The sequence below is a fragment of the Coffea eugenioides genome, chromosome 5 (genome assembly GCF_003713205.1).
Source record: "Coffea eugenioides isolate CCC68of chromosome 5, Ceug_1.0, whole genome shotgun sequence".
NCBI lineage: Eukaryota > Viridiplantae > Streptophyta > Magnoliopsida > Gentianales > Rubiaceae > Coffea > Coffea eugenioides.
In genome coordinates, this window is record NC_040039.1 from 36,532,937 (window position 1) to 36,547,218 (window position 14,282).

A 14,282-nucleotide genomic window follows, 5' to 3' on the forward strand; every position below is an offset into this window, starting at 1 on the left:
TCCATTGCCAATCTTCCACTTCTCAAGCATTGTCCTCCAAATTGACCTACCCTTCTCATTACCTAAAATTGCTTTTAAACAACCTCAAAAGCAAAATTAGTAAGAAAAATAGGTAATAAAACACATACACATATAAAACACAGAAAATAACATTCACAGTATAACTAATAATATGTCTAAACTAATAAAGTTACTCTTCACACCGATATTGCCAAATCTTCCCCGGCAACGGCGCCAAAAACTTGACGTGCGCGGAGTATACATATACAATTAAGCTCATCCTAATCAAGTTTTACATTTATAAACTCCTAAATACCCCACACGCGATTTATCGCAAGTATACGAATCGTGAGCGAGTATAGGGTATTAAGGGTCGATCCCACAAGGAAGATTGCAATTACCGGTACTACTAAAGCTTCTCTATTATTTAGACTATCAATGAATTATAACAAATTAAACATACTGAAATTATACAAAATAACAAATGAAAGCTCCTTGGGTTGTGGTATCCCTAACTACTCATGCAAGTGCTATATTTGGATCATTGAATACTACATCTAGGCTAATTATGGTGTAATTTCCTTATGCATTTGAATCCTACTTTCGTAGTGAATCAATTATACTCATAACTAATCCATACCTATTTTCATGGTTATGAAATTAGTTACAAGTTCATTTCTTCAATGAAATTACATGAAATGAATCACTAAAAACCACATAAGTGCACCTCTACTTTCGTGAGTGTACTCCCTATGTTTAGCACTTCTTGAACTAGTGTTAAATCTCAATTTTCATTGCAGAAACAACACCTTAGATAATCACAATTAATGGTACCAGATTAATCATGATTTCAAGAGCTGAAGTGCTAAATAACTTGCTCAAATCATAGCAGTCAAATAACCAAATAATAAACACTAACAATTATAGAAAGTTCAACCAAACCCAAGGTATAAACTTTAGAAACACATATTGAACACAAAATCCAGAACTTGTATATTAACTAAATTTGGAATCAAATACAAAAGATAAAGAGTTTGGAAGGAATACAACCCTTGTCACATGAGCTTTCTTCCTTGCCTTCTTCATCCTCCATCTTCATCCTAATCTAGATAATAAACAAGAATGGAAAGCTACACTACTCTATACTAAGCTAAACTAACACTAGAGAGATGAAAGAGCTACATTTCTGCAGCTTCCAGCTTCTCCCGTATGTCTCTCTCTATTTTTCTCCTATGAACTCCCCAATCCCTATTTTTGCAATGCATTTGGCTATTTAATGATGAAAGGTGGTCAAGAAATGAGGATTACATCTCCCTTTTACAGCTGGGAATGTTTCTCACATGTCTAGCATCCAATGTGAGTTGGTGGAGGTGAAATTGAGTTTTACGCGTACAGAGCAGCCTTTTCTGACCAGTGATCCGAGCTGCTACAGTACCTCGGATCCGTATGGATCCGAGTGTGGATCACTTGCTCTGTTTTTGGCCCAACTTCAACCAATCTTTTCTTGATGTTAGAGGCTGAACCAGCTCATGTCTAAAACACGAAAGTTGTAGCCTTTTGAGTTATCTTTCTAATGCATCAAGAATCACCTCATTTGGATCTGTGTAGGCTGAGATATGACTGAAATACCCTTGCCTGCTCATTGCCCTGTTCCAGCTTCGACCAGTAGAAATTTGCTATTGTAATTCGGCATTTTGACCTGGAAAACCTTCAAACTGGATTTAGATGTCTTCACCAAAGTTGTAGATCTATCTCTTATCTTCAAATGGGTTCAAGATTCATCCCAATCCGATCATTGTAACTCAAGTTATAGCCGAAATACGAAAATGTGTCAAAACTGTCAAAATACACAAAATCCAAGTAAAAAGTGATAAAAACCTCATTTAATCACTTAAAAGCATTTTTCACCAATTATAGCCAAAATGATTCATATTCTTCCAATAATATAACCAAAGTGACTAAAAATAATATAAAATGTCATACAATTATTACGTAAATTAGTCACTTATCAACAACAAAGATAGAAAAGAAAAAGAAATGCTAGTTAAGGTTCGAATTATTTTTGACACCTTTCATTTAAAAGAATACATTTTGTATTTTATCATATAGATTCTTCATATGCATTATTGGTAATATAATATTAAAAATTTAAATTTAATTTTGAGTTTTCGAATCGAACTTGATTGAATATCATATCGAATTGAACTTGACCTTAAATTTTATGTTCATATATGATTTGAAGTCAAGTTTGAATTTGAACCAAAAAATTCAGATTGAGCATGATAGCCTAAAAGTTTGATTTGATTCATTTACAGCCCTAGTAATGAAAACCAAATGACTAAAATGTTTCAAAGCAAATAAGCTAAAATGTCGTCGCTAAAAGGAAACTATCTACCCAGCTCCTAAACCATTTTCATTTCACTCATTTGGCCTCTCAACAATATATTATTGTAAATAAGCCCCTCAACTAAAAAAGTGTTGTGTTTAAGGACTTTTGTCAAATTTAGCTAGTAGTGTCGACGGAACGAGGGTAAAAGTATATAGAAAGCCCTTATGCTATTCCTATTGTCAAGTTTTGGTCCCCTAATTTAAATTTTATCTTAGAATAGCCCTTGAATTATTATAAATGTATGCTTTCAGCCCTTCTGACCATTTTAGTCGTAAGTGCAGCTGAAACCAAAGAGCTTTTTTATCCAACCACTTAATATAACCATCGCAACTAGAATCAGAAGGGTTAAGAAGAAGAATACACTTCATCATTTAGTGTTACAAAAAGGTTGAATCTAATGATTGTAAAATGAAGTGTATTCTTCTTCTTAACCTCTCTAATTCTGTCTCGATGGTTATATTCAATGGTTGGACAAAACTACCCTTTGGTTTCGGCTGTACTTATGACTAAAATGGCCAGAAGGACTGAAAGTATATACTTTTAATTATTCAGGGGTTACTTTGAGATAAAATTTGGATTAGGGGCCAAAACTTGACAAGAAGAATAGTTTAATGATTACCTAGATACTTTGCTATCAAGAAATTCTTGTGTTCTGTCAATTTCACCCTCGTTCTGTCAGCATTAATGGCTAAATTTGATGGAAAGTCCTTAAACGTGATACTTTTTTGTTTGAAGGGCTTATTTCCAAAAATATATTGTTAAGGGGTCAAAAAAGTAAAATGAGAATAATTTAGGGACGAGGCGAATAGTTTCCTCCGTTGTTAAGCAACAAATACTGATGAAAGATAAGCTAAAATGTCGTTAAGTCAACAAACACTGGTCACTCAATTTGACAAGACAATGAAATCTTCTACACATGGAGGGAGGGTAATGAGTGTGGGGAATTTGAGAACTCTTGAGCCGGAACTAGAAATGACCAAAATCAAGTGGCATAAGCCTGCAACTGGAGTTACTAACTTCCTCTTACATGGTCAAGCTATACTGGTGTTGATGGACTGGGCACTAACTCATCGCGGGGTGGTAAATCTAGAATAAGCCTTCGCATCATAATTAGAACATAAAAATTAAACAACTGAGCAAAATAGATAAATCAGGAGGACGTATTTGTTTTATAATATAACCCTCAAGTTTGCGGGTAATTCTATGCTAGATTGTGCTCATTGCACTGCCTTACAGTATAAACTAAACAGAGAAGAAACGGTGCAATTCCAGGGTCACGTTTCTAAGAATAAGTGAATACACGTATATAGTTGTGATTGCACGATGTGCTGAGAACAGACAGTGATAAAGCTTTTCCAAGCTTAGATAAAGACATTGGAAAAGATTCCAGATTTCTTGAATGCATGCCAACGGTTTTCCGTTTCATTATTATATTTCACTTGTTTGATAAATGGATATTATTATTCATAATGATAAAATCCGTTTTTGCTTAACTTGAGAGCAGCTTTTCCAATTGCTGTCCCAGTAGTCGTGGTTTCAGTCGTTCTATTTATCATGGCTTTGGTTTTCCTGAAAAGAAGATCAAGGAAGAGCCATGTTTCTATGCCGCTTGAAGCAACTGGTAAATTTTATTGTTTAATATTACCGGACACTTCAGAGGTTTTTGAACATATAACTCAAGTGCATTTGCTTATCCCTGGTGTAGATGGAGTTGCTGAAATCTTAACAGCCGAATCCTTACAGTATAGCTTAACTGAAATTCAAATTGCCACAAATAACTTCTCTGTGGATAACAAAATTGGCGAAGGTGGATTTGGTCGTGTATACAAGGTCCCTATATGAAATATAAGTGATTCTGAATTTTAATATCTAAACTTTCAAATTTTCAATCACATCTTACTATGCATATATCTTCAGGGTGTACTTGCTAATGGACAAGAGGTAGCAGTAAAGAGGCTGTCAAGAAGCTCAGGGCAAGGTGCAGAAGAATTTAAAAATGAAATTGTAGTAGTCGCAAAGCTTCAACACAGAAATCTAGTTCGACTATTGGGATTTTGCTTGGAAGGAGAAGAAAAGATACTCATATATGAATTTGTTCCCAATAGAAGCCTTGACTACTTCCTCTTTGGTGAGTTTTAGTCTAGAATTGCTCGTTCTAGTGTTTGGTTTTTTGTTTGACCTTCTTCTATGTTACTTAAGTCCGCCATCTTAGCAAATGACAGGTAACAAATTGGCTCTTGACAGGTGTTTGATTGTGAGAAACCATTGATTTAGTATTTTTCAGTTCTAACAAAGAATATTGTGTTTAAGATAGTAAAGATTCAGAAAAGAAACGATCACTGAACTGGTCAAGACGTTACAAGATCATTGGAGGTATAGCAAGAGGACTCCTCTATCTGCATGAGGATTCTCATCTTAGAATTATTCATCGCGATCTCAAAGCAAGCAATATATTGTTGGATGGAAATATGAGTCCAAAGATAGCAGATTTTGGCATGGCAAAGATTTGTGGAGTTGATCAATCTGTAGGAAACACAAATAGAATTGCTGGGACATTGTAAGTTTTGCTCCCATACTATCTTTTCTCACATAATATGACTTTGTATCTTGCATGGAAAACACATTTCATTGCCTCATTAGTAATGCCTTTATACCAGTTATAACCATCTTTGTGGCTTGTAGTGGTTACATGGCTCCCGAATACACAAGGTGTGGCCAGTTCTCCGTAAAGTCAGATGTATTCAGTTTTGGGGTTGTAATTTTGGAAATTATCACAGGCAAGAAGAACAGTAGCTTCTACGTATCTGAAGATTCTGAAGGCCTTCTAAGCTATGTAAGTACAGATTACAAAATCTCTGCTGAGTTTTACTTGTTTTCTGTGGTTTGGAACAATTGGAGTGGAGGATTACCTAAATTTCAACTTCTTTGTTTGTTTGTTACTCTAAAGATTACCTAAAGTTGCAATTGCTTTTCTGCTTGCGTGAAACCAAATTGGAACAGTAGCTCATGAGCTACCTGCCCTAAATAAATACATATATCTGTTTGTGTTCCATGTAGATCTTTAGATCTCCATTGGGACTTATCATATTTGCTACTCGTTGTGTCATTGGTATGTTGCACTCAATGATATATCCCTCTAACGTATACCTAATTCTTAGTTTATCTCCTAACCTTTGTGTCACTTAACCTCCCTACCAAACAAAACTTCACTCTTATTATGTTTGATTATTTTCTTCTCTTTTGTTTTTTCGGTCAACTTCATTTTTTTTTTCAAATTCTTATTTTTGAGCAAAGTCAAGGATTCCTCCATTAAAAATTTGTATTTGGCAAAATATAGCATCGTAATTGAATATATGTTTTATTATGACTTTATACATGTGTGTGTATATAATTATTCAATTACCAATCAATTACATTCTAATTAATTTCATCCATTTTCAATCTAAGAAATCAAAAGCAAAAATTTTTAATCTATATCCTCATAATTAGGCAAATTGACAATCACATTCACATGTCGATTATTTGGACATTATTTTAGTCCTTTTTTCTCTTATGGATTTTTTTATTAGATTCTTTTCTTTACTAATTTTATAAAATTAATCAAATATTAATATATTCTTTAATAAATATACTTCTCTCCGTTGATATGTTCCCACTTTGAATTAGGTTGATCCAAATTGAATTATAGGTTAAGATTAATTGAGAAAAGAAAGAAGTAAAAAGAAAAAAAAATTAAACCTAAAAATATTAGAGGAGTAATTTTGTTTCTCAAAGGTTAAGTGACACAAAAAATACATTAGGAGGTAACGTAAGAATTGGTTTGTATCTTAGGGGGATTAATTCTAATTAACCCTTCAAATAAAGACCATTTATTTCTTTAATAAGGTACACTAGACGAAAAATGAGAGTCCATAGAAAAGGATGGGAACTAAATTTAGAGTATTGACTAATGGCTAATGCCTATTGGAAAGGTGACATTATTCATAGGACAAACTAATATGTAAAGTTGGATATCACTTGTAAAACTAGCCATGCTCGAGCAAATTGCAGTTTTTAAGTCTGAACTCCTTATGCGTGGGATTATGTTAAAAAGGCTTGGAAGCATTGGAGAAGCGGCGATCCTTTAGCTCTTTTGGATTCAAGTATTGGAGATTCTTATATCAAAAATGAAGTCATTCAGTGTGTCCAAGTAGGTTTAGTATGTGTTGAAGAAGATGTCAGCAAAAGACCTACAATGGCTTCCGTGGTCCAAATGCTCAATAATAGTTCTGTTACCCTACCTACTCCACATTGTCCGGCTGTTTTCCGGCGCCATGGATCGGAGGGCAGGGTGGAGGAGCTGAAAGTTGATCAATCTAATGCCGAAAGAATTTCAGCTTCAAGCTCTGTAAATGAGGCATCAATTACTCAACCATATCCCAGATGAAGGAAGAAATAGGGCTAATTCTGGAAGGAAATATCAAGGAATTGTGTTTCGCATTTCCAAATCTTCCTAAGAATGAAAAATCTGCTTGTACCGCAGTGTGTCCTAGTTGACAAAATAGCCCCCATGTACAAGTGGACATTCTTGTTAATCGCTAGAGATTTTGAATTGAGCTGCACAATTTTATTTTATTTTTTTGAAAGTTGAACATATGCATAAACTTATTCATTACATAACCTTTGCAAGATATATTCAGTCAGGACAAGACATCTTTGCTTGGTTTACCACTATCTATTATCTCTATGACACCATTTGCGTGATTAAACTACAACAATTTTTAAAAGGCTTATAAACTACATGTAACTCTAATCAACGATACCACAATCATACTTCTTCTATTACATTTGGAGATTTATTCGTGGAATTTCTTATTAGTATAGTTTATTCACTCTTCCTCACCATAAACACCTAATTGTCTCCAATTATACATTTGGCAACTCAATTTGGATCAAACATGGCATGAACGGTTATGCAATGTTGTCAGCCTCAAAACACCGCAGAATCCGTCTGGCCAAATTTGAGCCAACAACTTGAGTAGCCAAGTTGGATACCATGGCTTGCTTCGGGTGATGTAGTGAAGAGTCATATTTTGGAGGGTTTTGAAAAGTCAGACGGTTTCAACCTTGTAATACTAATATGAAATTGGTAAGTTATTCTTCTTGAAAGTTGCAAAAATTATCCATTTCATCAAGGTACTTTTCATTTTTTTTTAATTTTGTTTGTAGTTTCTAACTTAATATATATATATTATCATTCTTATTCATTGTCCCATTTTCCACGGATAAATAATACTTAAAAGGTACTATGTCTCATTTCTCAGAATTGTAGTGTTCAAGATCATGAACCATTAACCATTGAGATTTATTCATGAAGTTTCTGATTTTTAAACTTGGAGTCTTGTCTTCTAACAGTAAGTACATAAATGTATATAGAATCCAGGTTAAACACTGATTCTTAATCCGCATTGAAACCAATTATAAACTGAAGCATGTAGCCTGGCCCCTATACATATAATCGCAGTTTGTTCCAATTCTACTTCTTGATTCAAGGCAACGAATTAAAAAGTCACAACATGGATTTTATTAGGCCAGATAAAAGGCAACGAATTCACAGCCTTGAGATGATCAATACTGTAAATTATATACCTTCATATGTATTGACAAAGATTCTGCTACGATTTTATCTGATATCATTGATGCAATTCAGGAGTGTTAACGAATCCTGGTGTGCCCTGAATTCAATACAATACCCCCAGGACCTGGAGGTACCGAATCTGAGTGATTCATGGATTGAAGTAACTGGTCCTATCAACAGCATCTTTTGCATCATGGATGGTTCTGATATTTATGTTTGTAATCCTGTGTTTCACAAATCAGGAGGCTTCCAGCTTCCCCCTTCTGGTTTCTCAAGAATATAGCGTTCACGGGAATTTGCATCATTACTCATGGGGGTATGATCCCAGCATTAATGCCCACAATGTTTTTAGGCTTGTGAGGATTCTGCCATAGGGCAGATACAGCTTTGTTTGTGGTTTAATAAGAGCTGACAAATAATGACATTCGAGTTTGTCTAAAGTTCTTAAATTAATATGAAATTTTCATATTGTTATATGCCTTGGTAAGGTTGATCTTTATGGTTGATTTTACAGGTTTTGTTTTTCCTTTGGTCTTTGCTAGTATAGATAAGATGCCTTCCTTACAATGGCTGGTGGAAACCTATACCAATGAACCCAAATTTGTAGTGATATGCTCCTCTTACAGCTTAAAATAACATTCGTTCTTCAATTCAGAAAAACTTGAAGTGGTTGCCGAACAACAGAAGTGAAATGTATCACTTCGAATATTTCTTGTTTAAAGCACATCTTAATTTGTTTCGTGTTAGAATTTTTTTTCCCTATCAAATGGATGTAGTTGGATTGCATGGATTATCCACGAAAAACCGCCATTTTAATGAGTTAAGCTGGATAATCATTTAATACTGATGATGAAATTTTTCTCATTCAAATCCATCTAAAGTGTTCTTTGAATCATGGCGTCTGATAGAGAAAAATACCTCGAGAGAGTCCACCAAAAAATCCAATATATAAGTTAGAAATCCAACTCTGACCCAAAAGTTTAAGCGATTAGGTCTTGATCTCTTATTTACATATTAACCGCTCTTTCTTTATCTCTCGAACTACTGTGGATACAACTCTTTACTCATTAACCTAACAAATCTTCTCGTTCATGAGTAACCCTCATATGAAACCCAAATTTTGGACCCCCTCTTCAAGCCCATTTTAATACTCAACGCAAGCCCACCTTATCACCTAAGATCATCTTTTCTTCCAAACATGAACTTACTCTTCTTCAATATCCAAACTGTATTTTGGACCCCTACTAACCTTTGGCTCCTTGGTCTAACACCAACCAGATCCCCTGCTAAACCCATGTCACACCTGGTCTAACACTAACCAAATTCTTGGGCACTTCGATCCACCACCAAGAAGAGAATTTTTCACCAGTCCAACTCCAAGAAGGATCCACTTGCCCATGAGTAGCCCAGTCTTGTAACCTGAAACTCTGATACCAATTTGATAGGGAGAAACAGCTTGAGAGAGTCCACCAAAAAACCCAATATGTAAGTTAGAAACCCAATTCAAACCCAAAAGTTTAAGCCATTAAGTCTTGAGCCCTTACTTATATATTAAACGCTTTTTCTTCATCTCTCGAACCAATATAGAACACAACACATTACTCATGAACCTAACAATGTTGAATGGAAATCAATAGTTTAACTCAATCTTTTTATTTTCCATTTTATTCCCTTCTCATAACTATTGTAGATCTCCAACATACATGCTACTATGTAACAGGTTCTTCTCTGCATTTCATATTAATCTTTGTAGAAATTGGAAGTATACATTATATTATCTGCAAAGATCATTATTGTGGGTAGTAGTAGAGCCAAGATAATTTTTAAATAGGAGCACAAATAAAAAAAAAATTAGGTTTTGCAAGTAGAAGGGGACAAATATAATATTCAAATAACAAGTAATTGTATATAGTATCAGTCAACCTTATTGTTGAATATTGCATCCTAACCTTAAGAGAATGGTTATTTAATGAGGCCAAGAGTTCTCAAACTCAACCTGCTATTTTAATACATATCATTATTATGGTCCAAGCCTGTGAAGCTGAATATGCACGCGTTTTAAATGAGCCCATTAAGGCCCACCTTTAGTTCCTAACATGAGCCAAGCGATTGATGCACATTAAAAAATGTTTCTAAAAACCAACTTCTTTTGAAGAGTTGCCACTATCTTTAAGGTGGAGTAGGAGGTCAAGATTTCAACCCTTACCTCTTACATCAAAAAGTTGCCATTTAATGTGATTTTGCTTAGATTCATAATAGTGCAAAAGTATCCTTATGATCCGATGGTGGTTCAGTTCCCGTCGGTTCTTCATGACACTGTTGGGTCACCCTCTAGTATAGGCTAGATTAGAAATAGGAGTAAGAGTATATGTAGATGATGATAAGAGACAAAAAAAATGTTTCTAAAGAAATTTGTTTACAAAACTTAATTTTATTTTTTGCAATAAATAAAAATTCAAGCAATATTTATGTAGAATTTGTTTTATTTTTTTTGATGGATAATGCAATTGTGGAAAACTGATAGAAGGTCCCAAAAGTTTAGATAATGAAAGGTAATAAACTGAGTGGTATTGTGCTTAGTATCTAGTTGTTAAGATAATGGCGTGGGATTAGTTTCTTTTTTACTATTTTTGTTTTGTTCTAATAGATTAGATAATTTTACCTTTACAATTAAAGGTACATGATAGAAATTTTGAAATTTAACCATTACACACTAAACGTACAGTAGAAAATTTAAACAAAATATATGATATCATTATACATTACAATTTCAAAGTTCAAAACTCTCTCTAAAATACCCCGATCAGGGGCATCATATGTTCCATTTTAGTTCATTTGAGGGTAAAATTATTATTTTAAATTTTCATACCATATTCCAACTTGTTTACACCCTACCTAAATTTATTTATTATTCTATACTCCTACTTGTTTACACCTAGGGACAAACAGGTTTGAATTGAAACTTGTGAGGCCCCATCTGTAAAATAAGCAACTTTCCTAACTCGTCACCTTTTCAACACTGATGCAAGCTACGTGGACCAAATTGGATTATTCTCAAGCACAACCTATTTGAATCAGTCCTAAATTAATTTAGGATTTTGTGTCGTTGTTTAGTTGATAAAGTAAGTTTTTGGAGAGAAGTAGGAGGGAAAGGAGGAGAGGAAAAAGCATAATGAATAAGAGTAGAATACGCTAATAGCATAAGTTTATCAATATTGTATTCCAATAGATCTAGGAGTTGGGGTTTGGGTGTAGGGTGTGAAGAGATAAAAGGAGAGGCAAGGTGCGTCATAAATGTCCTTCCTAAATCAAAAGAAAGTTGAGGAAATTAATAGGGGGCATTTTAGTGACAAATCGCGGTGGAGTATAAATATCACAAAGGTGTAAATATAGTATTGAATATTTTAATGTGAAAATAGTAAAGGATTAAACTTTTCTATATATTGATAGTGTATATATTATTGAATTTCAATTTATTGTATTCGTGCAAAATTTTTATTTAAATTCAAACTAAAATTAGTTATCATGCATCGATATATATATATTATCAGCATATAAAATATTAATATATTATTAAATTAGTTTAACCTGGTAGAGATAGAAAGAACTCAATAACGATGAGCTAAGAGGCACCATAGAGAGATGCATTGGTTCATGAGAGAATATAATGACTCACAAAGGGAGAGACCGGGTTTTAATGTGATTGGATAAAGGAAAATTTCTGAATTAATAGATTCTCTAGAATTGAAAGGAAAATGAAATGAAATCTTTCTTCTTCTTCTTTTTTTTTGTGTTTTTTAGGGCTTTTCCCAGAGGGAACCCTTCTAGAAATTCTCGATGGCTTAGGCTGAATCTAGGCCCAAGAGGGGATTTGGAAATAGTTTTCAACCAACAGTGGATGCGCCTCAATTAGAACCTGTGTTTTTAGACTCGGACCGGACAAGCCATTTCGACCGGTCAAATCGAGAATCGGTTAGATATCCGGTCCGAGTTATTCTAAAAACCCCATTGGAAGAAGTTCAATCAAACCCGGTCAAAAATTGGGTTGAACTGTGAACCGTGCAAACCGGATTAATTTTTATTTTCTCATTTTGCTTGACTTTTCAACCGACCAGCCCTAATTCTTGATTCTTCCCATCATATTCGCACCAGCCGTCACCACCAAAATCACACCCTGCTTTCCTTTTTCCTCCTCATGCAATTTTCCTTCTCACTCCACGGAGACATGTCCCTACGCCGGTGACTTCATCTCGCTAAGGTAAGTTTCTTTCTCTTCATTTGTCCTTTTTTTTAAATTTTTTTTTTCATTTTTATTTAGTGCCAGTATAAAAGTGTTAATTGGCATCTGCTTTGCTCTTGGGGATCGGCTCTATGTACTCATATTGTTTGTTTTCATACTAGTAGTAGTTAAAAACGGGCATCAATACAAGAAGCAGCATAGTGATAATTGATACTACTATTTGGGAATCAAGTTTTGTATTAGTGTTTTTTCATTTTTGACATTCGTATTTTAGATTAAACTTCACATGTAAGAAGTAAGAACTTGCCAAAGATTATATTTTGCAATAATTTGTGACATGAATTTTAAGAAAAAGAACTAAAATGTATATATTGGGCCTAGAAAATTCTTGAATAACTCAATGTATAGAAACTTAATATGTGAATACCTAAATAAATACTATGATATGTTTTCAACTGAACAAAATTTATTATACTTCAATTTGTTCTATTTTTGTTCTTTTAGATGATGTTCATGCGTCGAAGTTTTAGATTGAAACAAGTTATTACAATATTTCAACTTGAGGGAGCTGATGAATATACAAATAGAGGTGCACTTTTCATTGTAGATTTTAACATGTATTAGTTTTCTGTTTAGTTTAGTTTGTTACTTTGAATAGATTTGGAGGTTATTGTTCTTCATTTGTGAAGTTATTCTTTGGATTGTATTGTTTGAGTTTTCAAAGTTGGTTGTACTTCATGGGTATGATATGTAGGAAATGTGCAGGAAAAAGAAAAACACCAAAATGTATATACTTGTCATGGTATTCACATTTTATATATTTAATATATATTTATAATATCATGATGACATCATCTGGTTGAACCCCGATCGAACCCGGTCGAATTCATTGACCCTTAACCCCTGAGTTTGGCCAAATTAACACCTGATTCGAGTCTAAAAACATAGATTAGAACCTCATGAGTTGCGTCATTGCCCCAAGTGCAAATACAAAAAATCAAATCAAATCAATTATGATACCGTCATGTACTTTAGATATACCACTAGTTTCTTTCCTGTGCATAAATATGGGTCATTTTACATTCACCAACACAATTAAATATTGCAATGCAAATTTTAAAAAATTAAATATTTATTTATATAGATGAACCACTATTTTGATTAACTATTCAAAAGTAGTTTGAAAGTGGAAGAATTGATATACTATATGTTAAAATTAAAATGAGCCAAATTTTGAAAAAGATATGTAATATAAATGCTAAATAAAATGAAAATTAGGTAGGAGCTCTAAACAAAATTAAAATTCAATCTAAAATTAATTTTGGAACCAGTATACAATCTATTAAACCCATGCATATGCTAGAGCAAGTGCAATATTTTCCTCAAGAAGGGAATAAGTGTCATAAGGCATTCAATAATGAAATGTTCAAATTTTGTTAAAAAATATAGAAAAACAATATGTTAAAAGAAATTTGCTATAAATAAAGAAGTAATGAATCATTGAAAACATAAAAATTATTCAAATTTTAGTAATAGTAATTTTTAACATATAATCAAACAAAATTAACAAATTATAAAACATGTGACGGGTATTTTACATACGTGCAAGCTAAAAAATACCGAATTACACCCGTTCACTGCAAGTATACAGATCAACTAGTAGTTTAGGGTATATATCGGGTCGATCCCACAAGGAAGAGTGAACAATTACCGGTATTACTAAAGCTTCTCTATTATTTAGACTATCAATAAATTATAACAAATTTAACCTACTGAAATTATACAAAATGACAAATGAAAGCTCCTTAGTTGTGGTATCCCTAACTACTCATGCAAGTGCTATATTTGGATCATTGAATACTACATCTAGGCTAATTATGGTGTAATTTCCTTATGCATTTGAATCCTACTTTCGTAGTGAATCAATTATACTTATAACTAATCCATACCTATTCTCATGGTTATGAAATTAGTTACAAGTTCATTTCTTCAATGAAATTACATGAAATGAATCACTAAAAACCACATAGGTGCAC

General features: G+C 33.5%; 1 protein-coding gene across 1 annotated transcript; it reads left to right on the forward strand.

Annotated features, from left to right (window-relative positions):
* The first annotated feature begins 3,244 nt into the window (after nucleotides 1–3,244).
* On the forward strand, nucleotides 3,245–6,983 carry LOC113771506 (cysteine-rich receptor-like protein kinase 10). The gene is made up of 7 exons (XM_027316084.1): nucleotides 3,245–3,419; nucleotides 3,894–4,010; nucleotides 4,095–4,219; nucleotides 4,307–4,517; nucleotides 4,700–4,946; nucleotides 5,072–5,222; nucleotides 6,483–6,983. Exons 1-7 carry the CDS (start codon nucleotides 3,245–3,247, stop codon nucleotides 6,813–6,815), a joined length of 1,359 nt encoding a protein of 452 aa, XP_027171885.1. The 3' UTR covers nucleotides 6,816–6,983.
* Nucleotides 6,984–14,282: the final 7,299 nt, after the last annotated feature.